This window comes from Dasypus novemcinctus, chromosome 25 (genome assembly GCF_030445035.2).
Source record: "Dasypus novemcinctus isolate mDasNov1 chromosome 25, mDasNov1.1.hap2, whole genome shotgun sequence".
In the NCBI taxonomy this organism is placed as follows: domain Eukaryota; kingdom Metazoa; phylum Chordata; class Mammalia; order Cingulata; family Dasypodidae; genus Dasypus; species Dasypus novemcinctus.
Window position 1 is genome coordinate 51,102,799 of NC_080697.1, and position 27,112 is coordinate 51,129,910.

At 34.8% G+C, this 27,112-nt stretch overlaps 1 protein-coding gene across 1 annotated transcript in view; it reads right to left on the bottom strand.

Moving 5' to 3' along the window:
- CSMD1 (CUB and Sushi multiple domains 1) overlaps window positions 1-27,112 on the bottom strand; it is a 2,093,507-nt gene that overhangs the window by 102,807 nt on the left and 1,963,588 nt on the right. Inside the window, exon 50 of the mRNA XM_058288018.2 lies at window positions 23,427-23,612. Coding sequence (XP_058144001.1) covers window positions 23,427-23,612 — 186 coding nt within the window. The remainder of the gene's footprint in view (window positions 1-23,426; window positions 23,613-27,112) is intronic.

The following is a 27,112-nucleotide window of genomic DNA, read 5'->3' on the forward strand; positions in this document are numbered from 1 at the left end:
TAGAAGGAAACATTTTCCAACATGATAAAGGGCATATATAAAAAGCCCACAGCTATCATAATATTTAATGATGAAATGCTAAAAGCTTTCCTTCTAGGATCTAGAACAAAACAAGGATGCCCTATGTCACCACTCTTATCTACCATTGTGTTAGTTTTTGCTAGAGCATTTAGGCATGAAAAAGAAATAAATGACATCCAAATTGGAAGGGAGGAGTAAAACTTTCTCTCTCTGCAGATGACATGATCCTATACAGACAGGCTTGAAAATCTACAATAAAGCTACTAACACTTATAAAAAAATTCAGTAAGTGGCAGGGTATAAGATCAACATGCAAGAACCAGCATTGTTTTTATACTAATAATGAGTAATCTGAGGAGAAAATCAATTAAAAATCCCTTTTATAACAGCAACAAAAGAAATCAAATATCTAGGAATAAATTTAACTAAGGATTAAAGGACTTGCACACAGAAAACTACACAGTATTGCTAAAAGATATAAAAGAAAACATAGATAAATAGAAGGATATTCCATGTTCATGGATTGGAAGACTAGCATCTTTAAGATGTTAAATTTACTTAAATTGGTTTACAGATTCAACACAATCCCAATAAAAATTCTAACAGCATTTTTTACAGAAATGGAAAGCCAATTATCAAATTTATATGGAAAGGTAAGGGATAATGAACAGCCAAATATATCTTGAAAAAGAAAAATGAAATTGGAGGACTCATGCAACCTGACTTTTAAGCATACTTGAAAGCTGCAGTGGTCAAAACTGTATGGCATTGGCACAAGGATAAATGTATTGAGCATTGGAACCAAATCGAGAGCTCAGAAATGGACCCACACATCTATGTCCAACAGATATTCAACAAGACTGCCAAGTCTTCTCTACTGGGACAGAATAGTCTCTTTAACAAATAGTGCAGGGAGAACTGGATAGCCATATCTAAAAGAATGAAAGAGGATCCCAATTTCACACCCTAGACAAAAATTAACTCAAGATGGATCAAAGAAATAAACACAAGAGCCAGGACCATAAAGCTCCTAGAAGATAATGTAAGAAAGCATCTATGTGACCTTGTGGTTGGCAAATGGTTTCAAGAACTTTATACCCAAACTGGTCAATGAAAGAAAAAAATAGATAAATGGATGTCCAAAAAATTAAAAACTTAATTTGCTGCAAACGAATTTGTCAAAAAAGTGAAAAGGCAGCCTACTCAATGGAAGAAAATATTCAGAAACCACATATTCAATAAGGGGCTAATATTCAGCATATAGAAAGAAACCCTACAGTTCAACAATAAAAAGACAACACATTTAAAAAATGGGCAAGAGACTAAAACAGACACTTTTCCAAAGAGGAAGTATGGATGGTTAAAAAGCACATGAAGAATGGCTCAATATCACTAGTTACTAAGGAAATGCAAATCAAAACTATAATGAGGTATCATTTCACACCTAGTGGACTGGATGTTATTTAAAAAAAACACACTGGATGTTATTTAAAAAAAACATAGAAATATGGGAGAGGATGTGGAGAAATAGGAACATTCACTCACTGCTGATGGGAATGGAGAATGGTTCAGCCACTGTGGAGGATGGTTTGGAGGCTCCTCAGGAAGCTAAGTACAGAATTACCATATGACCTGGCAGTCCCACTACTTAGTGCATATCTAGAAGACATGAATTTTCACTACAGCAATGTTGGTGAACATATCAATTTTTATAGCAATATTATTCACAATTGCCAAAAGATGGAAGCAACCCAGGTGTCCATCAACAAAAGAATGGATAAAAAAATGTGGTATATATGTATGATGGAATGTTATTCAGCTGTGAGAAGAAATGAAGTATTGACACTATGAGAACATGAATGGACATCGAGGACCTTATGTTGAGTGAAATAAGCCAGAAACAAAAGGACAGATATTGCATACTCTCACTGACATGAACTCAGGAGAGTGAGCAGACTCAAGAAGCTGGAGTATGGAAGATAGGTTGCCAGGAGACAGAAGGGAAGAAGAAATGGGTGAGCCAATGCTTACTCTGTGCAGAATTTATAAATAGGTAGATTATAACTGCTTGGCAAAGGATGGAGGTGATGGTGGCATGTAAGATGACTGAAATTTTCAGGGCTGAAGTGTGTAAATGTGGTTTAAAGGGGACATTTTGGCCTATCTGTGAGGTTAGAAGGAAAGTTAGAGAATTAAATGGGTGACTATATCACTCAGTGAACTCTGGGGTGGCTGAGAATTGTGGATAAGAATACAAATATATGAATGTCCTTTCAGGATCTATAACAACGGTACATAACTAGTATAGGGCATTGGTAGTGGGGTGATATATGGAGGGAAATGCACCTAAAACCTTACTTCTGTGGGATGTGAATGTGTTGCATTGGTATATTTCCTTGAGAGCTAGAGGCACACAGAGTAGCTAACAAAATACTAAATTTCCATCCTGGATAAGTCCTGCTATTTTCACAAATAAAATGGCAAAAATGTCTGGAATATATAAGCCATATGTAACAAAAGAAAACAGGCAATAGGCCAAGCCCTTGATCTTAATGCTTGTACTTTGAATTTTATCCCTGTAAAAATGAAACTTAGCCTAACTATAATTAATGCCTGAGTTACCTCCATGTTAATGAATGTAGCAATGGTGTTTTTTTTAAAATTTTTCTATATTGTTGATTGAATAAATATATAAAAAGCAATTATCCATTCTTTGTTGATGGACATTTGGTTTGTCTCCTGTTTGTGGATTTTACATCTATGAGCATAGGTGTGTATATTTCTTATGGGTTTATTACTAGAAGTAGGATTTTAGGCTTATAAGGTACTTACAGCTTTAGCAAATGCTACAAAATATTTTTTCAATATTAATTGTATTATTTTACTCTCTTAACACCAGCAATTTATTAGTATTCCAGTTGTTTCACAATCTTTACAAAATCTGGTGTCTTCTTTCTTTTTCATTTTATAAATTGTGGTATGTGGGGGGTGTATTAGTCAGGGTTCTCTAGGGATTCTAGGAAAACAGAATTAACAAGGGATATCTGTCAATAGTAAGAGATTGATCAGAGTCTCTCACACAGCTGTGGGGATGCACAAGTCCAGGTTCCTCAGGCAGGCTGCAACCAGGAGTGCCGATGAAAGTCCAGTGAAGGTTCTTGATGAGTTCTGGGAGATGTTGGCTGTACAAAGATGAACTGGGAAATTCTTTCTTAATGCTGAAATCACTTTCCCTTTCAAGGGATTCAACTGATTGGGTTAAGTGTCACTCATTGCTGATGGCAAGCTCCCTGATAGATGTAATTATAACCAGCTATCTATGATTTACCACTGCAGTAAAGTCAATGGTGACTCAAGTCCACAAATGCCCTTTTATTATAGTTAGCCCAGGGCTTGCTTGACCAAACAACTGGGCACAATTACCTGGCTGAGTTGACAAAATAGCCTAACCCTCACAGTGGGTAAGGGTTTTAATTTGTATGTCATTGACAATTAATGAAATTGAGCATTTTTAACACATGCATGTGCCATTTAGATCTTCTCTTCTGTGAAGTGCCTCTTACCAATTTGTCTACTAGACTTTCTGTATTTTTCTTATGAGAATTCTTTAAACAATCTCTGTTTGATAGATGTCTTTCATATATCTTAACCTTCTCTGGGTTTGCCTTTATTATGCTCTTAATCATGTGTTTTGAATGTAGTCCAATATATCAAGATTTTCCTTTGCAATAAGGGCTTTCTGTATATTTTTGAAATCAATACCTAATCCAAGGTCATTAAGATATTCACCTGTGTAGTTTTCTAAAAGCTTTGTTTTTCCTTCCAATTTTATGTGTATAATCATTTTAACTTAACTCTACTTATGCTAGGTGCCAATTTATTTTTCTCATATGAATATCCAGATGACCATGCATTGAATAGACCATCATTTTCCTCACTTTTGCAATATCACCTCTGTCAAAAGCCAAGGGCCATTCCAGGTGGGGCTCTTTTCCTAGACCATCTACTCCATGCCATTGATTAGTTTGTCTTTCCCTTGTTTTAATTCCCGTGTCTGTATTATGAGTCTGGATATCAGGTGTGCTAAGGAAATGAATGATATGTGGGAGTTAGGCATTATTTTAAAAAGTAGGGTGAGGACGATTGAGAAAAGAACTGTTCTGTTCTAGGGTATCTATTCAGAAGGATGGATTTTAGGAAAGAGTAAATATTGATGTAAGTCTCTTTGACCATGACCATAAGGACATGGAAATTAATTTGCATATCCCAGTGATATGCTCCTTTCCCTTCAAGTCACTGCAGTCAAAGGCTTTTAAGCTCTAACCTCCCTCACCTGCCAAGATACAACACATGCAAGCCTTCTCAACAAATATTTTCTATTAGCTACACTAAAATTTGCTTCCTTGATTTGGCACATGCCATTCCTACCGTTTGAAATACCATTCTTTCCCCCAACTTAATGTATACTCATTCTTAGATCATATATTATATCAAAACTTTATTCATTGAATTAATGAGACCACAGAAATCTTCATGGAATAAAAAGCTTCCCTGTGAGAACAGGGGGTGGGGGGTATCCTCTATGGATTTACTGAACCACAAGTTATACTTATATTCAATATATATAAATACAAGAAAGTACCGCATATGCAATAGTATTGAGAAAAGGAGAGTAAAGTTAAAGTCTGAGGACTCTGTAGACTGTGGGCTTTAAACCTCAATTAAAGTGCTTAAAGGAAACAAGTTAGAATAATAAGGTTAAGGGCTTGTCTCTTGCTGTTGTAATTGCAGATCTTTTATCCTTCTTTTTTATTCTTTTTTGTACCTTTTGGATTTTCTGCACATAAATGTTGCCCAGAGAAAAGCAAACTAGGTGATCAAAGGGATTTAGGCGTGGGATGATGGCAAAAAAAGAGCATTTTTCAATTAGGCTGGAAAAAAGTGAAAGTCGATTAGATATTTATCTTATTTTTGAGGAAATACTTGAAACTGCTAAAATCATTGAAAGTGAAAGTGTTCACCACTGCTTGTTATAAATATATATACATAATATATAGTATTTATTTAGATATGTTCATACAAATAACTATATTTACAAATAACATTTAAAAATATATATACACATAGGACATATAAACATAAATGTTACATAAATCAATGCATAATAAATTAATAGATTATTTAAGAAGACTGCTTGTGTTATATCCTTAATATTTTATTTCTTCCCACAATATCAATACTTAGAAAATAAGAAAAGAGAACAAAAATATAGGATAGAGGTGAATCATAAAAATATCTTAAATTTAGGGAGCTGCAATATATTGATACAGAATTAAGTATTTTACTCTATGGTGACATTTTATTTCATGGTGTTAGACATATGAGATTAATGGAGTAAAAAAAAACTGAGCAAAATACATAATGGTAGAATACATGAAGTTAGGAATCAAGGGAAAAATATGCTTAGAACATTATGAAAGAAAGAAGGCAAGAGTGAGTTAGGTAATTGGGGAGCAAGGGCTGTAGAGTCCTGGATATAATTCCTTAAGCCTGGCTCTCATTTTTACCTAGGGCTTGCCCTGCCATTGAGAAGCCAGCTGGATCACACACGTGCATGGTCCCACAAGATTTTACAAAGACAAAGCTGAATTATGGACAGCAGGCAACATAAAACAACCTTACTGCCTCTGTGCTGACATTTTTAAAGAAAACACTTCATTCTTCCTAACAAAAATATCTTAGACTAGAATTCATTTGGGTTTTTTCTGTGTACATGCCAGCATTTCCCAATTATCTGAAGTCAACAGACTGTTAACTACAGACCAGTGCTGCTTCTACTGACATATATTTGTCTAGTGTTTTGATTTTTTAAAGGATATTGTCACATTGTGTAAATAATTTTACATTATGGGGATCTTTATAGTAACACTGAGACAGGAAATACGGATATTATTATAATTTCCATTTCACAGACAGTAGACCCAAACTCAGCCCAAACCATACTAGAAATCTCCACAATATTGTGATACCCTGATCCACTTACTTTCCTTGACCTCTTTCAATATTTCATGAAAATTATTTTTACTCTATAAAATAATAAAATATGTGACAGTGGACAAAGTTTTCAGAATTAAATCAATGATGACTCCAAACATACAAAAATATGAATCTCACATAATAATATATTTTAAAAGAATGCTTTAGAACTGTATTAATCTGGAACAGGTATCAATATAAAGCATTTTGCTAATCTAAATTGTATATATCAATAAAATTTATAATTTTAGGTGAATAAATTGCAAGGTCATGGTTAGTAAAATTAAATATGTTTTCAACAACATACAGGTATAAGAGCTAGTTTTCCTTATATTCCTCTTGTTTTAATGAAATATAGATTATCTTTTATTACCTTAAAGAAAATATTTATGGATAATTTTTTTCTGTTTGACAAACTCAAGAAAACATTTACTACAGACAAATTTAAAATTATTGATATATACACTAAGGGGTGGACATGTTTAACACTATTTTATCAAAGAAACTAAATTAACTCCTTCCAATTGACCAAGGCAGTTACATAACGTGTTCCAGGGTACTGTTCCCCCTCAGAATCTGTGAACAACTGCAAAGGAAGTTCTCAGAACACAAGAAAACAGTTAAAGGGTTTTAATAATTGAGTAAATGCATCAAGAAAATGCAGTTGCAAAAAATGTCTGGAGAAGCTCAATGTGTCCTTGCTGGCCCCTTCCTCAGCCACTCCTGGCACAAAGTGGAGACGGCCTGGGCTCCTATTTTAAATTCCTGACCCTGTACTGGAGGGAACAGTCTCCTTACTGGAGTCCTTTATAAATGGGATCAATAAAGTAATTGAAAGAGAGAGAGAGGGAGAAAGCCACAGAAGCAAGAAGCTAAAATCAATGAAACCCAGAAGAAAAGGGAGAGACCAGCAGGTGCTTCCATGTGCCTCACCATGTGAGAATAGAGTCCAGGAACTCTGTCAACTGGTCTTCAGGAAGCAAGCATTGTCTTGATGATGCCTTGATTTGGACATTTTCATGGTCTCATAACTATAAGCTTTTAAGTTAATAAATTTCCATTATTAAAACCAAACTAATACATGGTATCTGCTTTAAACAGCCTTGCAAACTTAACAGATTTTGGCACTGGTAAAGTGTGGTGCTGCTATGACAAATATCAAAAATGTGGAAACAGCTTTGTATTGGGTAATGGGTCAAATCTGGAGTAACTATGAGGTGTTTGATAGAAAGGGCTAGATTGCTTGGAAGAAGCTTGGTCGAAATATGAATGCTTAAGGTACTTTAGATAAGGCCTTAGACAGAAATGATGAATGTGTCATTGAACACTGGAAGAAAGGTGACCCTTGTCTTAAAGTGACAGAGAACTTGGTAAAATTAAGTCCTGATGTTGGACAGAAGACAGAATTTGAAAGTGACAGATATTTAGCTGAGGAGATTTCCAAACGGAATGTGAAAAGTGTGGCCTGGTTTCTCCTTTAGCTTACAGTAAAATGTGAGAGGAAAGGACTAAGCTGAGAACTGGACACCTGGCGCGAAAAAACCAGAAACTGACAGCTTGGAAAATTCTGAGGTTCTAGAAAACGAGTCCCAAGAGAATAGAGCTCCATGTGAAGGTTTAACTGAAGATGAACCAGTCAACCATTTCAGCACAAATCAGGATTGGAAATACAGTTATCCAGAAAGGATTTGTGGGAATTCCTGTTGTCTCACAGCTTGGATCCCCATGTACTATATGAAAAAATAATTTTTTTTTGCAAGATATGTATGAATGGAACCATTACCAGCCTAGACTAAAAAGGACAGAAATGAAACAAATTGAAGGAAAAATCACTGCACAGGCAGAACCACAGAAGCTGAGGTCTGGAGCAAAGACATCTTCTCAGGCAGAGAGAGAGCATCAACCTATGTGTGTGGAAAGGGTTAATATGTCCCTGCACTTGGAGAGGGGAAGCCTTCTGTGCTCTTGTTCAGTAGAGTATTTCCAACCCAGGTTTCTCAGATGCTTGAGGGATTGTAGAGATTCTTTTTTTTTTTTTTGTCTTTATTTATTTTTTTAATATTACATTAAAAAAATATGAGTTCCCCATATATCCCCCACCACCCTCACTCGACTCCTCGCCCCATAATAACAACCTCCTCCATCATCATGAGACATTCATTGCACTTGGTGAATATATCTCTGAGTATCGCTGCACCTCATGGTCAATGGTCCACACCACAGCCCACACTCTCCCACAGTCCACCCAGTGGGCCATGGAAGGACATACAATGTCCGGTAACTGTCCCTGCAGCACCACCCAGGACAACTCCAAGTCCCGAAAATGCCCCCACATCTCATCTCTTCCTCCCACTCCCTACCCCCAGCAGCCACCATGGCCACTTTCTCCACACCAACGCCACATTTTCTTCGATTACTAATCACAATAGTTCATGAATAGAATATCAGTAAGTCCACTCTAATCCATACTCTGTTCCTCCATTCTGTGGACCTTGGAATGGTTGTGTCCACTCCACATCTACATCAAGAGGGGGCTTAGATTCCAAATGGATGCTGGATGCAATCCTCCTGCTTTCAGTTGTAGGCACTCTTGGCTCCCCGTTGTGGTGGTTGACCTTCTTCAACTCCATGTGAGCTGCGTGGGGTAAGTCCAAAACCAGAGTGTTTGGACAAGTGTTGAGCCTGGACCTTGGCAAGTATCCCTATGCTTAAGGAGGGTAGAACTCTCAACCCAGTTTTCTGGGAGAGCATGGCTGCTGCACAAGCACATGAAAGGGTGTGGCTGCTGGTTCATCAGACCCAGAGGACAAAACTTTTTTTATAGTTGACCCTCAGACCTTGAAATCTAATGGAGGGTTTTGGAATTGTTAGGGACCCATGAGTTCTAATTTTTCTCTGTGGTAATAGGAGTGTTTATTCTATGCCTATCCTGCCTTTGTATGTTGGAAGCGAATAACTTGTTCTCTAGGTTCCACAGGAGTCAGAATTGAATTGTGCCCTAGGAAAGACAGTACCTACAGCCGATTTTGATGAGCCTTTGCACTTAATATTGTCTCTAAAATGATTAAGACTTTTGCGATGTTGTGATGGAATGAATGTATTTGCATGTAGAAAGAACATGTCTTTTTAGAGTCAGAGGGTACAGTGCGGTGGTATGAAATTGCATATACCCAAGAAAAGCATGTTCTTAATGATAGTCCCTCCTGGGGGTGTGGATCCATAGCAAGAAGGATGTTTTGAAGAGGCTACTTCAGTTTACGAGAGACCCACTTCATCCAAGATGGGTCTTAAACCTCTTACTAGAGTCCTAGTCCTTCATACACAGAATAAATACACACAGAGAGAAAACCATGGAAGCAAGGAGCTGAAATCAATAAATTTGGAAGAGAAGGGAGAGATCATCAGATGCTGCCATGTGCCTTGCCATGTGACCGAGGAGACCAGGATTGCAGACAGGAGGTCTTCAGGAAGAAAGTGTCAATTTGATGATGCTTTGATTTGGACATTTTCATGGTCTCAATACCATAAGGCTATACATTTATAAATTCCCATTGTTAAAAGCCAACCCATTTCATGGTATCTGCTTTAATCAGCCTAGCAAACTAAAATACTAAGACTTTCAAAAATGAGGTAGATATTAAGGCATTCCAGATAAGCAAAAATTAAGGGTGTTGTTCACCATTCTCTCTGCCCTACAAGCAAGGGAAAAGGGAATTCTTCAGACTGAAAGGATACTAGACTGTGGATTGAAATAGCATAAAGAAATAAAGAACCCTGGTAAAGTTAACCATATGCATGATTAAAAATATCAGCCATATTCTATTATATTTTTTGGTATGTATTTCCATTTTTCATTTCTGACAGATTCTAAAGTACAAATGATTAAAAAGTAATGACAAATCTATGGCTTGGGACATCAAATAAATAAAGATATAATTTGTAACAAGTACAACAAAATAGTTGGGGTTGGAGGTGCATAGGATCAGTATATTTGTATGTGATTGATGTAAATTGGTATCAAATCCAGCATGGCTATTATAGATTTAGGATATTAAATTTAGGCCCCATAGGAAGCAAAAAGAAAATATATGACAAGATAAACAAAAGATAAGAGAAGGGATAAAAAACGGTAAACTACACAAAAAAAAATCAAATAAATATGAAAGTAGGCATTAACAGAAAAATCGTGGGTAAAATTTATAAGAGTTACAAAATAACAAAATGACATAAAAATGTCAATGCCCTACCCTATCAATAGCTACTTTAAATAAAGATTAAACTCTCCAGTCAAAAGATGACATTGGCAGAATGGGGAGAGAAAAAAAAAGAAAAGATGGTTCAACTACATGCTGTTTAGAAGAGACTTACCTTAAATTCAAAGAATAAAGTAGTTTGAAAGTGAAAAGATGGAAAAAAAATTTACCATGCAAATAATAACCAAAAAAGAGTTGACATAGTTAAATAAATATCAGATAAAATAGACTTTAACTCAAAAACTTCTGAGGGAAAATGAAAGTCACTATATACCAGTAAAGGGATCAAACCAACAAAATACATAGCAATTATAAATATATATGCACCGAACAGCGGCCCCTCAGAACAAAGGAAGCAAATATTAACAGAGTTGAAGGAAGAATAGCTTGTTCTACATTGATAGTAGGAGACTTCAATATACTATAATGAATACAATAATATATATAATGAAATTATAATTTCAATAAAGGACACAACATTTAGACAGAAGACCAAAAAGGAAATAAAAGAGTTGAAGGATACTATAAACCCACTCTACCTAACACACACAAAAAGAACACATCAACCAACAGCTGCAGAATACACATTCTCCTTTAGTGTACATAGATCATTCTCGAGGACTGACTACAATTTAGGTCACAAAACAAGACTCAATAAATCCAAAAATATTGAGATCATACAATGTATCTTCTCTAAGTACAATGGAATGAAGATAGAAATCAATAACAGAGGGAGAAATGGAAAATTCACAAATACATGAAAATTAAACAAACAACTTCTGAACCACTAATGGATCAAAGAAGAATCACAAGAGATATTAGGAAATAACTTGAGGCAAATTAAAATGAAAACACAACATAAAAGAACTTATAGGCTGCAGCAAGGTAGTGCAGAGAGGGAAATTCATAGCTCTAAATGTTTACATTAAAAAAGAAGAAAGACCTCAAATCAGAGGCATAACCTCATAACTGGAGGATCTAGTAAAATTTGACCAAACTAAATCCAAAGCAAGCAGAAGGAAAGAAAAGACAAAGATTACAGCAAAGAAGAATGAAATAGAGAACAAAACAATAGAGAGAATCAACAAAACCAAAAGTTGGTTTTTTGAAAAGATCAATAAAATCACAACAAAACTTTAGCTAGATTGGCAAAGAGAAAAGGAGAGAGGACACAAATAACTAAAATCAGAACTGAAAGGAGAGAGATGAATACCAACCTCACAGAACTAAGAAAGGATACTACGAACAACTGTCCACCAACAAATCAGATACCTGAGATGAAAGGGACAAATTCCTAGGAACACACAATCTACCTACACTAATTCAAGAAGAAATAAAAGATCTCAACAAAACAATAACTAATAAAGAGACTGAATCAGGAGTCACAAACCTCCCAACAAAGAAAAGTCCAGGACCAGATGGCTTCACTAGTGAATTTTAATTTAATAAACATTTCCAGAAGAAGTAACACAACTCTGCTCAAAGATTTCCAAAAATTTGAAGAGGAGGGAATAATTCCAACTCTTTCTATGAGGCCAACATCATGTCAATGTCCTGCATTATATATATAAACTGATATGAATAATTAGAATAAGCAAATTCATAGTCAGAAACTAGAGTGTAGGCTACCAGGCAGAGGGGTGGGGATAGGCAACTGGAAGTTAATTCTTAATTGGTATTGAATTTCCATTTGGGGTGATGGAAAAGTTTTGGTAATGGATGATGGCGATAGTAGCATAGCATTGTGAATTAAATTAATGTCAGTGATATATATATCAGATTATGGTTAAAAGGATTAATTATAGGAGATATATATCTATATATGTATATATATTGTGTATATATATGTGTGTATATATGCTACTAGAATAAAAATTTAAAAAAATAACAGCATAGGACTACACTATACAACACAAAGAGTGAGCCCTAATGTAAACCATAGACTATAGTTAATGGTATAATTATAATAATACTGTTTCATTAATTACTACAAATTTACCATACCAAGTGTTTAATAGGAAAACCTGTGTGAGGGGTACATGGGAACTCTTAATTTCTGCATGATTTCCCTGTAAAACTACAGCTTCTCTAAAAGTTTTTTAAAAACTAAATTATATTTATCAAATCAGATCAGTTAAAAGTACAGACAGTATAGGACATAGTTTCTATGCACAAAAATAATTTTCTAGACTGATTATTTTAGGGGTAACACAAAAACTTTGTGTTAATTTTACTATGGGTGGTTCTGATTTATTACAGACTCATTAAGCCAGTAGTGAAACAGGAAGTCGGAGAGCTGTTTTGTTTAAGATATTCAGACAGTGACAGTTTTGCCCTTCATAAATAAAGCCCATAAATAAAGCCCTTCAGCCCTTGCCCTTATAAATTACAGATACTTACCATAAATCTTCTATGATATGCTAATCACCCCCCAGATGCAGGGATGCAATTGTCTTTACTAATGCAGATCCCCGCCCCCCCCCATCATACTCAATGTGGGTAAATGCTTCTTATTACCAAGCTTAGTTCCAGCACATTTAATTTGATTTTTAAAATTTTTTTAGATGCCATTGGAGTAAAATGATTAAATCATCCACAAAACTGTTCTTTATGTTCGCAACTAAAGCAAAGATCTTAGCACACCATTAACAATCTAAGGGAACTAGGCAGGGCAGGAATAAGTCAGTTTTAGTTCTAGTGCTTTAGAAGCCTGAATAGCAAGAATAGTTTGGCTTAGGTAAATAATGAACCAAAAGCCTTGGGGAATGCTAGGATGCCTAGACTATTTGCATGCATTTCACACCATCCAACTTCATTACAAATACTGAATTCAGAGCATGGGCTTCTTCAGAACAGACATTGGGTTTCAGATTTTCTTTAAACCTCAGTGCTAATCAGATGACTTGTACATGATTTATTTAAAATAAGAGGTGGTGGATTAAAATTGGGTGAACTATTAACAGTAGAGATTTCAAGTAAACATTTGTGAAGTAATTTTGAGTTCATCAGAGTGATCGACCTTTTAAGAGGCATCAGCCAAAAATGCCTGAAGCCTTTAAAGTACCTACTGTTTTACATTCTCCTCCCCCCCACCCCCAAGATTCCTGATTGCCAAATTCTTGTGAATGCTGCCTTCATTTATGAAATTTCCAAGTCATTCAAAGGTCAGGCATTTTTTTCTGCCCCAGGCTTCTAGTTATTCTGTTGCCATGGTGAGTCTTAATAATATATTTTAGCAGAGTCAAACCCTACAACATTTAAATAATTATTTTAACATAGCTCAAATAGCTAAAATCCTAAAGCTCCCTTAGTTTAAAGGTAAACGTCATTCATGAAATTTTCTCATTTCATCAAGAAAACAAGACCAACACTGAATTAACCCTACCCACTTAGTGATACTGGCAAATATCCTGCAAAATCCTTTGCAAATCTATAACCTAAATTCCATATCACAGCTACTTCTTAAATTTACAAAAAAATGGCTGATGTACAATGAGTCTGAACTACCCCATGGCAAATATGAAAATAATTCTGTTAAGACAATCATATATTTCCAAGTCAAAAATCTTAGGGTTTCATTATTTCCTTTCTTGCGCTTAATTTCAACAAAGGAATACACACACACACACACACACGTATGTATATATACCTCATATATATATGAAGTTCTGGGGATTAAACCCAGGGCCTCATACATGGGAAGCAGGCACTTAACCACCGAGCTACATTTGCTCCCCAAGGAGAGCTGGGTTTTCATTAGTTTGTTTGTGTTAGTAGGTACCGAGGGTTGAACCCGGGATCTCATACATGGGGAAGCAGGCGCTCAACCACTTGAGCTACACCTGCTCCCCAGGTAGCCAACTTATTTACACCATCAATGGCTCACTTTCAATTGGCTGCTTTTCCGCTTACCTTTAAGACATTACTTAAGGTTTTGTTGTGGGTGGTTGTTTCGTTTTTATTTTTTATTAGGTATCATATGTAGCATACTTTCTAAGATCAATATTTTAGCATGCACTGATATCCAAAACTAAACCAAATATTAGGCAATTGCCCTAATTAAGAACATCCCTAGAGCTCTATGTTGAAAGAAAATCATTTATTTGCTTAAGTATTCTTTAATTTTTTACAAAAGTATTCTTTCCTAATTTGCCTAAGGATACGATAATTCCCTTGAAATGAATTACTAGGGGATTCTCCCCAAGAGTCTAGCACTGTATAGCTATTAGAAATCTATAGATTGAGACTCTAATAGATATTTAGAGAAAGCTGGTAGTTGGCAGTTGCTGTGGAAGCCAAGCAAAAGAGACGATTTAAAGCTGATTCATCAGAAGGCACATCCCTAGATTGACTCACCACTGCGTGAAAAGTCATAGCTCCACGCTCTAATTCTTCTCTGACCTGGAAATTCAGACTCTAACTTCTCAGAACACTTCTTGTCATTCCTTCCCACCTCTTATGTTATGACAATAAATTCCCAACACATGTATTAATCTCAGAAGGTATTTCAATTTCCTGTAAGTCCAAACTGATACAGTCTGCATTTAGAACCTTTTACAAACTCAGGTTCAGAAAAGCATTTCAGATGCCTAAGAACCTTCAGTGTATTTTCCTTACTTTATAAGGACATGAGTTACTTCAAGGCCTTACACTTTAGAGGCTGAATTTTACTTGTGAAGATTGCCTTATAAAGTGTAGTTATTTTGTTTTCATATACACATTGCTGGTTATCAATTGCCATATCAGATTGTCGATCTCCAAAATCACACTAATAAAGGTGCTTCTATTCTAGAAAATTTAATATAACCTTAACAAATACTGTCATAGCAGGGATTTCCCTTTAAAGAAAGGTAGTTTCCAAAGCAGATTTTACTGAACATCCAAAAATTAATGAAGATATCCTTAAACCAACCACTGGTGAACAGGGAATCTCCAAAGTGGAAAAAGAAAAAGAAAAAGGAAGCTACTATTAAACTGAGAAGGTCAAAGTCTAGAACGTCTATATCAAAATCATTGTGCGGGTGAGGTGGGTCAAAGGGAAAATATGAGGAGGGAAATGAAGAAAATATAATACATAGTCTAGCTAAAGTCCTGTACTAGGAGAACATAATTGCCTTTAGAAAACTAAATTTAATATGCTACTTCAGTTGTCAATATAGGCTTTATCCAGCTCAATTTTAAATGCTGTGGGCACATAGTAGAATTAGATGTTCAAATATACATTAAATACCTGTTTTTAAAAAAAATACCAATAGAAATAAATCAACTATCTGCATCCTTAAAGGATTCAGGAAAAATGTTTACACATGCATATAAATATGTATATATTTGTATATATATAGCTCTTGACTTTCTGATATATTGCAATACATTTATAGTTAGTAAAATGAATTAATTTTGAAAGGATTTTGTTGATCTGACCTGAATTCACAGCAGTTGCCTCAGTTCTTTAAATCTTTACTTTAGCAAACAAGCACAGGGTTCCTCGAAGCGGTGTTTGAAAAGGAACAATCCTCCTATGTTTCTGACTACTAGGGAGGAGAATAAGGTCCTGTACTAAGGATGCTCAGTAAGGAGAACTGATGGGGAGGGAGGGAGGGCGAAGTGGCAGATGTGACCGTGCCCGACAGACGGTTCTCCTCTCCCCATTACTGCTCTCCACTCTCTTTCTTCTACTTCAAACTGAGAAGTAAGTTGCTTACAATTTGGGGAAATTAAGAGATTGAGATAGGGTGGAATCATTCGAATCTTCTATTAAGCCTGTCCCTTCATCTTCTGTCCAATACCTCCTCGAACTGTTAAGACAGCCAAATACTCTCACCAAAAGCATTAACTTTCAGACCCTCAGCATATGTGGCTTGGAGAAGCCTTTAGTTTCTAACATGATTTTGATTATTACTGAAATAAAGGAAATATGCAAGGTGTAGACAGCTATCTTTAAAAACATATATACAGACATATACATGCTTAATAAAAATAACTCTTGTTGACAAGTCAATAGAAAAGTCTAACTTTTTATGAAAATCGTGTTCAAATATTGATGAGTATCATTTTCATGGATGAAAAATTTTAAAGGAATATTTTCCAAGAGCTTATAACAGTTTTAAAATGTTATGGACGTTTCTATAGAAGTTCCAGAGTCATATTTTTATGTTTCTTTTTCTCAGCCTAGAATTTTAGTTCTTACTGGCATAAAATAAATAAAACATGAATACCTGTGTATAAGAAATGGTAACATTTTTATCACGAAGATAAAAATGTTGAATGGAATCCAAAGGCACTAGAGAGCTTCTGACAAAACCTGAAGTATAGGAAATCACCAACATCCAACATTTTTTGGACTTTAAAAGAATAGAAAGTTCATAGGGTTAGAAATGAAAATTTTGTCGGATTAAACTAAATAAGTTAGAAAATTTTCTAATTAATACCAAAATATTTTTAAATGTAAAATGTTACTGTATATTACCCAGTAAAATTTTGCTTTGAAGCAATGTTATATTTTCTTGTTTTTTTCTTCTTAGAGTTATGGTGATATATAGAAAAAGTAAATTCTAATTACTGGTTCTAAGATTCCAAGCATAAAAGATGCCAAATAATATAATATTATGAATATGTTTGAGAAGGTATTAAAATAAAAATAGAAGCCTAAAAACTTGCTTTTAACAATATTTTTATATTTTCTAAATTCTTATAATTTAATGTGTAAAACCACTAATGGCTTTTTTCTAAAAATCATTGATATGAATGGTGTATATGTGAAAATAATCTTTATGGATGTCACATGATTTTACCCATCTTTCTGTAAAGATTTTTATTTCAATAATTTATATATATACACACATTTATAGAAACATGTATTAATTTTCCTATTTTATGCAAGTTAGTTTTAGAATGGTTATACAAAAGATGGAGATGTCAATATATTTATAGTTGCTAAAATTAATAAATTTAACAATTTCTCAATGCAACTAATACTGTTTATAAGTCAACATAGAAAGGAATAGGTACATAATGTCCTTTAAAGTACTGTATCTATATAATCCATTAATTTCTCCAAACTATATTTGAACCAGGTCTTGGGGGTTGACTCATGTACCCCACAAAAGACATGTGCATGTCCTACTCCACATTCTAGTGACTGTGAATCCCGTTGGAAACAGGGCCCTTTGAAGCTGTATTATTGGTAAATACGAGACCACCTGGAATCATGGTGTGTCTTAATCTGTTGAGTACAGGAGGCTACAGAAAGAGAGGAAACTCAGACCCTCAGACCGACAGTCAGAGAAAGCCACAGGGGGAAGGCAGAAATGAGAAGTCAGCAGAACCCAGAGAGCAGACACAGCTGAGAGAGGTCACCATGCGATGGAGGTCGGCCACCACCAGGACGCTACCCGCTCAGGGACGTCTCAATTTTGGAAGTCTAGCCTTCAAAACCATAAGACAATAAGGGCTTGTTGTTTAAGCCAACAGTCTGTGTACTGCTTGTCATAGCAGCTCTGGCAAACTAAGACACTGGACAAAATTAAATTCTTTAGGATTAGTTGGCATTTTAATCAATATGTGTCCTATGACTTCACTTATAGAAAAACATTTTAAGCATACAGCTACCAGCACCATCTAACAGCGCTGCCAAGCCCAATTGTTTCTCAGGTTTACTTAAGTATAAAGCAGCTTAAGGGTCCAACTCTTAAGAGTGAAAACCGATTATATTCATGGGCCACTCTGCTTACATTTCAGCAACCTTACTAATTGCTTAAAAATACTTTTTGATGGGACTGTGCTATACATTCATTCATTCATTCTATATATTTACAAAGATATATTTACAAAGATATAGTGGACAAAATGGACAAATATACCTGCCCTTATGGAGCTTATGTTTCTTATAAGTTAAAACTAAATAATAATTAATTTATGGTAATAGTAGGAATGATAAATTACTTAAATTTTTAAATTGTATTTATAATTCTTGAGGAATTTGGGTGAAACTTTATTTTCTTAAATTTCTTATCAGGGAGCCAAAGAGAACACTTTAGTTGACACCTCTGATTAAGATTTCAAAAGATTGACTTGAGCCATTAGTCTTTATAAATGAAATAAAATAAAACATCATGTTAGGAAGAAAATAGCTGGCCTTAAAAATGCAGGACTGAACCTGATCTGAAATGACAGAATCTGGATAGTATAAGAATATTACTCTAAAAGAACACAATGATCCAAAAAGTCATTTCAGATATAAATAATTGTAATTTACAATCTTAAAATACTTTATGGTCATTCAATATACAATAGTCAAGTTGTCACCATTTGATGGCTACCAGTAAGAGGTTTTCAAAGGAGGGCAGTCCTTGAAAAGAATTGCATCATCCCATGTGTCACAAAAAGTGATGCACCCTGACATCAGGGAGCAGAAATCCACCACACTTTTTATGAACCTTAAATAGCTTCATGTAGGCTCATGTAATAGATAAGATTCCAAGAAGCCCTAGTCATGGAGCGGGCAGGAATCTACCTGCGAAGTCTGTTCCATGGGCCTTCGCCAAGGGCACAGGGGAATAATACTGAAGGCTGGGGATGGGCAGAAGAGCCCTGGCAATAATTCTCATTGGGGCTCTCATGTGCTTTGTGAGCTGAGGCACTAAACTGACGCTTTGTTCTGGACCATCTTTACAAAGTTTATAGCAAAGAGTCTTGGAAGATATATTTGGCGCATATAAACTACCCCCCTTTTTCAGGATCACTATGTACTTCTAAAAATGCATTTATAGTATGTGTATGATAGTTTCGCATTTAGATCAGGTAGAGACAGTTCTCCATCAGTTTTGTTAAACATCTTTACTGGAAATCCTTTGTAAATGCATGGTAAAGAGAAAGACTGAAACTTTGCAGTAGTTAGAGAGACACAATGGTCAAGCACAAAAAGTCCAATTTCAGACAAGTATTAAATTTTGACTCTGTCACGTACCAGCTGTGCAACCTTGGGAAAATTATTCAACTTCTTTGGGTCTCAATTTCCCATCTGTGTGATGGAGATAATAATAGAACTTCGTAGGTTTGTTTTGAGGATTCAAAGATTAAATGCATGTAAAATGCTTAGAACAGTGCCTGGCACATATTAAAACTCAGTAATGTCAGATATATAATCAGTTTCATGAAAGAGAAATTTAGCAGTTTGATTTGCAATAAAATGATATTAAATGGAAACATGATGTACTCTACTCTGAGAAAAGGGATAATTAATGAAGACAATAATGTAAATACTTCTGAAGGCATGGCCTAATGTTTGTAATATACACGCATATGCATATGTGTGTGTATATATATATGTATATAACAAATGTACACGGTTTATATTTTATATAATCTCAGCTTTCCTATTTTGGGCTATTTATAGATTATATAAAGCTATTTGGTATGACTTTAAGTTGTTCTCCCTTTCCTATAATGCATTTATATTGCATTTAATTGTGTAAAGTACTCTAGGTCCTTAATAACTTATTAATGATGAATTGTTTCACTGACTAATAGCTTTAATTGACAAAGAACAAAGGATTAGGATTAAAACTTTGACTTAGTACTTCATTAGAAGGTATTCTTAATGGTTTTCTTCTAAATACGAAGTACATAATGTATATCTATTCATCATTTTGTCAAACTATTATACCCAATATATTAATACCAATGGTCTTTACTTGTTTATGTCACTAACATGAATCATATCTTCAGTGATCCAAATCCAATCTTGGTAAATAATTAGAATGAAAAGAAATGAGCCTCAGACATCTGCCATGGAGATTTGTATTATCGCAGGAATTATGCAAACTTAAACACAGTATTTATTACAGTCTTGTTTTTAGTAAACCTGACAGTGAAATGAACTAATTTTATTTACCATTTACATTTACTATTTATTAAAGCTGAAATGTTTCTTATCTCTTGAGATTGAGAGTACTGATCTACATATTATTGTGGTTGTTAAGGAAACTTGTAAAATTATTTCATACTATGGTATATAATGGAATTGGGCTTCGGGAAATCCTTATTTCAGAATTGAATATTAACCATATTTTTTGACAAAGAGATAAAGTTTTATGCTTACTCTGCCTATTTCTTTCCTTTGAAGAAAACATTCAAATGAAAGAAATAGAAGAACAAATATATATGTTTTTCCAGTATTTGAATACCAAGGCATTTTTTAATGAAATTTACATATCTCTCTTTCTAAAGTCTATTAAATAATGGGAAAATACTTATTTGAAAATTTGAGAATACTTGGAAAATGTTAAGGTTGATTTTCTATTTTATTATAAATGTCTAGTGTGACTAATCAAAAGTGGTCTTGATCGTTACTGATATCTCACCATGCTAAGCTCCAGCTCCAGCTCAGCTGCCATCTCCCCTGAAAGACAGATCATGAACTGATCACTCATCTTACCTCATCAAGGTCAGGTATTACTTTCTACAGTGATTTGTCTAGTAATTTGTGCATATGTGGTGGCTCCAAAAGCAGGACCTGTGTCTTACCATTACTTTCATGCCAGTAGTTGCATGCCTGATTCTTACACAGTTCATACTCAAAGAATACTTGGAGAATGAGTTAGGGAGCATATCACCCTTCCTTGTTCAAATAACTCTTTGGTTCCCTTGTGCCTACAGGACTTCTCCTATATGCTTTGTCCATGGAATCTAAGACACTTTATCTGTTTCTACCTTGTGAGACTCTATTTTTCTCTCTTGCTCTATCCCCAAACAAGGATATGAAAAACCGTGCTTTGTTCCATTTATTTAAGTTCTAACACTTAACTCTTTATATTGTGTCCCATGGTGCCAATCTATTTTTTGACAGATATTAACTATTTCATTGGCATTCTGGGCAGTAAGCTGTAAATAAAAGCTAAAAACTTGGATGTGCTTAATTGCTCCACACAATTATGTGACCATAACAAATACATATGGGTGACATAAACATTTAAAAAATAATTTATGTTTATACTATAAAGAGTTCCAATATTAAGGTCTTACGGTTCTTGTTCACTTCATTAATCCATAAAGTAACAGGACAGATGTGTGAGCCAGTCTTTAATAATCTAAGAAAAATTGTTCATTGGTTAAAATAAAAAACCACTGAGACTTTGTATCTGTGATCCCCAAAGAACTAGATTATTTTCAGGCAAAATGATTGCCATAAAGCTTGAAAGGAGAATGGAAGAATCATTTTCCACCAGGGCATTTAAACCAAAATCAAATATCTTTGGAAATATTTACAAGCAATGGTTTTATTATATTGGAAAGTTTTCCTTTAGCTGTTTCCAAATTATTGAATTCATATGAAACATATTTTTAAATGTTTTAAAAGTATCATTTTAATCATATTCTGCTTTTAGCCACAAAATAAGAATAAAAAATTTTTATACAGTTAACTCCACATCTATTAGGTTTTCGCAGACAATAAACAAATATAAAATGGGTTTTCCTTTAAAACATAGTATATGTCTGACATTTTCAGAAAGCATCCAGAGAGCTTTAAAAAAATACTGTTACCAGGGTTGCACTGAAGACCAGTTAATAAAGAATCCCTGAAAGTGAACCTTGGATATCTCTAGATGATTGTAAAGTCTAATCAGAGTAGAGAATCACTGGTGTAATATAAAGCACATAGGATTTAGAGAGAGATAGATTTGAATTTTAACCTTAAATCCCCAAATTAGTATCTTTTACCTTATTTGTAAGGTCCTGTGTGTTCTACTTTTTCAGGGTTATTACGAGATTTAAAAATAAGCATTTTAAAACAGCTGGTGTCTGGTAGACACTTAATAAACAGTAGGCATTATTATTAATGACCTTTAGGCAATAAGCAAAGCAAGTAGTGCCTTAAAATTAGGGGATATTTTTCTTATTATACGTGACCCAAAACATATCACCATCTGTCAGACTAAATTCTTAATTTGCGAGAAAAATTTTGTTTAGGGATGAACTAAAAATAAACAAGTCTTGCAATCTTAGATTCCTCTACTGTTATTGAATTACAATAAAATAGTACTTTATTAAATTAAAAAAAATCAAAAAGTAATGTTATTGCAATAGTGCCTAACTGACTCACGGGAAATATAATTATTTGCAATATAAATAGATGAAAATGATAGTAAGGAAAATGAAAACTGTGGGAGGAAAATCAAATATTTATTTTCTTTAAAATGTATATATTAATTTCTAAGTAGTTTTATTTTTTTCTAAGCAGAATCAAAATGCCGTATATAAAAAGAGGGCATGAACTAAATTTATAATTGAAGGTCATATTTATTCTTTTTGTTATTATCAATATAGTAAAACTATCACTTTATACATTGAATATTACATGGTTTTCAATGTTTAGAAACTGGACAGTTAGATTATTTCCAACTGAGGACTAGTTTTCATATAGCTTCAATGAAGATCTTAGTGTTGAAATTGTGTGTGTGTGCATATGTGCATATACAAGCATGTGCATTTTTGTTCTGTTTTATTTTGCATTTGGGCCTCATTACTTTTTAAGAATGGAGTCCCAGAATAGACCCCAATTTTTGATACTTTTAAGGATATTACAATATACTGTAAATTGCTTTTCAGAAAAGATCTCACTTTAGAAACCAAATTAGTAATCTATTTGTTGAGCATTAACATGTTATGTAGAGTAGATGATATACATAAATTAAGCACCACCTTTGACCTCAAAGAACTTAAAAGTTAAATGGAATATGAAGAGGAAAGTAGTGTTGAATTGTGTATTGATATTTGATGAAGAGTGCTGTTAAGCAGGCTTAATGTCTCAATAGCTGCTCCAATCCATTTTTCTAAACTGAAAATGGCAGCAGAGAACAGGATTTGCTGTATAATCACATGCTATAGATACTGACAGAGACAACAGACTTCTGACTAAATTCAAAGATTATATAATTTATTTTAAATGGTTGGGTCTTTTATACGGAATGAATTCATTTCACTATTAACATGATGGGAGAGATCAAGTCCTCATGTGCCGTGGTAAAGAACCTCTACACATCAAAATCTAAAGTTCTAACCAGTGAATTTTGATCCTAATTAAGTACAGAAAGAGGGTAAATGTATTTGAACACTTACGTTTACAAGTGGGTGGCTTCCCTTTGTTACTCCATAATCCATCTTCTTGACATACTGCTGTTTCTTGTTGACTAGCTCCAAGCTTAAAGCCCTCGTTACATTCATATATCACTTTGCTGTCCAAAGTGAACTCATTACCCGTAAATGAACCATTTCCTGGGGATTCTGGAATTCCACAGGACACAGCTAGAAAGAAATAAAACAAAAGCGGACTTATTCTTACAGAGAATTTATGAAAATGTTTAAAAATTTTCTTCTTTTCATCTCAAATATGCACAAAAACGATTAGATATTTATTTTTCAAATGTATTGCATAGGTATGACCAATTTTAAAGTTTTAAGAATGTTAAAGGTTCATGAGAAAGAAAGGCCAATTTGTCATAATAAAATATCTTTATAATTTTAAGGCTAACAGCAATCATAAAGTTTAATCTCACTATTATGTTTTGTCAGATGGCATGATCAGTAAAGTAAAGGATAATGGCATTCTACTTCATTTAATATTTTACATTTAATGTTTACTTAGTATTGGAAAAGAGAGAGAAATGGATAAAATAATATCTTTACCATAATAAAAATGATTGCAATGTTGACTCAATATTAAGCTTCACAGTAATCAACGTTAAACAATCACCCTATTTGAAGTGACAAAAATCTTTCCCCCTTTCTATGACCCCCACTTATTTTCCTTAAAACACCAAAAGTTGTGCTAATAGAAAAATAACTTACCTATGATCACCAATGCATCTACTATCATTAAATTTATTATTTCATAAATTATCTGTCAGAATAGAGGACTGAAGGAAATAAGCTATGGGAGGCAGTAAGGAAAGATACCTAGAGCAAAAGGCAGAGACCTACAAGGATACATGCAAGTTAGCTTTTAAATGATAATTAAAAATAATAAAAATGCCAAAAATAAAATAAAATGAAAAAGACCATACAAAAAAGAGATGTGAATGAAGAATAATTTTTTAAGGAAGATATGGATAGAATTCAATTTTAACTCGTATTAAATTTACTAGTCCTACTCCAGGCTTATCTAGTATGAGGAAAAATATTCTCAAACTAAATGACTATAAATTATTGTGGGGAGCCGCCCGGAGCTACGTGCATTTGCGGTCTCCAGCAACATGGCGGTTTTCATAGGTACGCCTACTCCACCCCTGTGCTTCCGCCTTCTTCTTCCCTTTCCCCAGTTTCCCGGGCAAAAAGTGTCGCGCCTGCGCAACAAGACATTGAAGCCATGACCCGCACTGAAGACTCGCAACCTAGAGCAAGTGGTGTAACAGCATTTTATTGCCTTATATGGAAGAGCCGCTTCATCAGCCTATCACCCCCTGCTAACACCCTCCCATTAGTATATATTCTGATGCTCTACCCTCAATAAACGGAGACTTGATCAGAATCCTGTCTTGTCTCCGTTTCTCTCGCCTCTTGTCCCCCAATTCCCACTCCCTCTTTCAGGTGCCGGTTCGTTTGACCTGCGGGCCAGGTCAAATTATAATAATGAAACCGAGGGTAAGACAGTGATGAGGGTTAGATTCCCAAGAGGTATATGCCCAATCCAGGTTTGCTTGCTGGAAAGTTTGGCAGTACCTAATTTAAGGGGTTTCCTTTATTGAAATATTAAATTAATATTTAAAATATTGTTCACAAAATATTGTTTACATCATGGATTACAGACTTAGATAATTAAAAAAAAAATTTCCCCAAATAGATTCCAATAAGAACACACAAATAGAGTGTTAGAGCAGGAAGGATTGGATGAGAGTTTACGGAAACATTAATTTTACAGATAATATTCAAGGCTTGGAAATATAAAGGGACTTGATTAGAGTAGAAATGCAGCTTTTTATAAAACTTATGGCCAGAAACCAGACACTGGGTGGCGACAAGGGGCTTGTGACCTCTCTGACAGGATGAAAGCCTCAGCTCCTCACTCTGCCACCATCCAGGAAGAATGGTTGGAGTGACTCAATACAGCCCGGCCAGGCACTCCACTCGGTCTTTGCTTCCAGATATGGGGTTCTGGTTGCAGTTTTTCCCACAGTGTTTGCTGGAGTAGAACAGTTGTTATCTAAATGTTTTGCTTGGTTGTCCCTTTTGGGCCTTTTGGCTAGAGAGAGCTAAATTCCTTGGGGGCTTTTTTTATCAGCTCCCATTGGTGATTCTAGGTTGCCAGATTCTTCAGCATCCAATCAGGAATACTTGAGGCAAAAAGGAAACCCAGGGATCATACCATCGTGTTGTTCTGTGGATTCCAAGGTCCCTAGGCATTCTATCTTCTCTCTACACTCTTCCTTTCAGGATCTTCTTATATTTGTTTTATACATAATTTTCAGGGTTTTGAGCTGTTTGGAAGCAGGAATAGGGCAAAGCACAACTATTCCATCTTCCTACCAGTGAAAGACAGAATATTCTTTAAAAAATGATTTTGAGCCTGTAAAAGAATGTGATAGATAAATGATGACTGATATGACAAAGTTGAACTTCTTCCCGTGTTTGCCATGAGTTCCACTTACAGGCAATACATCTTACTTAAGAGGTGCCCAGATATATTCTTCCAAATAGTATGACAATCCTTAGAGGGCAGAATGTTAGAAATTGTTTTATCCTTTCCACTGCCTTGAACATTGTAGTGCTCAATTATTTTTAGGAAATGGAAAATAATTTATTATACTTTCAAAGGTAGTATTTTAAAGTTTTTCAAAAGTCACCATAGCTCTGAATTTCAGTGTGTGGATTTACTTGGCTCTTAATATGAATAACAAAGAGTTAGAAAAATTTCTACCTTAAGCTTGCTTACAAGGTATAATTACTAAATTGTTATTTTGATTAATTTAGTTGACCTCATTACTTCTATGAAAATAATGATTTTCACATTTAGGGTCTGGAACTATATATATGAAATTCTACATGGCTATCTTTGTTGTTTTCAAGAAATAGCACATTTGATTCATTTAAATTAAAATGAATCCAGAGTTAAGAATAATTTCTAATAAGCTAATGATAAAAGGTAAAGCAATGTTTTTCATATTATCTTGCAGTTCATTCCGTAAGTCCATCAATTCCATTTCATATACCTTCATTCCTCAATTCCCTAAGAAGTGGCTAAAACTCTGATCAGAGTTCCATCTATTCATCCCTTCCCCCTCCTCTTTGGACCCCTGGCAACCACTATCTTTGTATCAATATTACAGGCCTTTCATTAACACAAAATAATAACTACAATAATAAATATATTTTGGTCCATGATGACACTCCTCCTTTATGTTTGTTCATACCTCACTATTAAACTGCACAGCACAAGGTATAAACCATAATGTAAACTATAGGAAAGCGGATGTAGCTCAACAGATAGAGCATCTACCTACCATATAGGAAGTCCAAGGGCTCAATACCCAGGGTCTCCTGGTTCATTTGGTGAGCTGGCCCACGCTCAGTGCTATCGTACAAAAGGAGTGCTGGCCCATGCAGGGATGCCCTCATGTAAGGGTGTCTCCTGAACAAGGAGTGGCAGCTGTGCAAGGAGAGATGCCCTGCATGAAACCACAGCCCACCCAGGAGTGGTACCGCACACACGGAGAGCTGACACAGCAAGATGACGCAACAAAAAGAGACACAGATCCCCAGCACCGCCTGATGAGAATACACGTGGACACAGAAGAACACACAGTGAATGG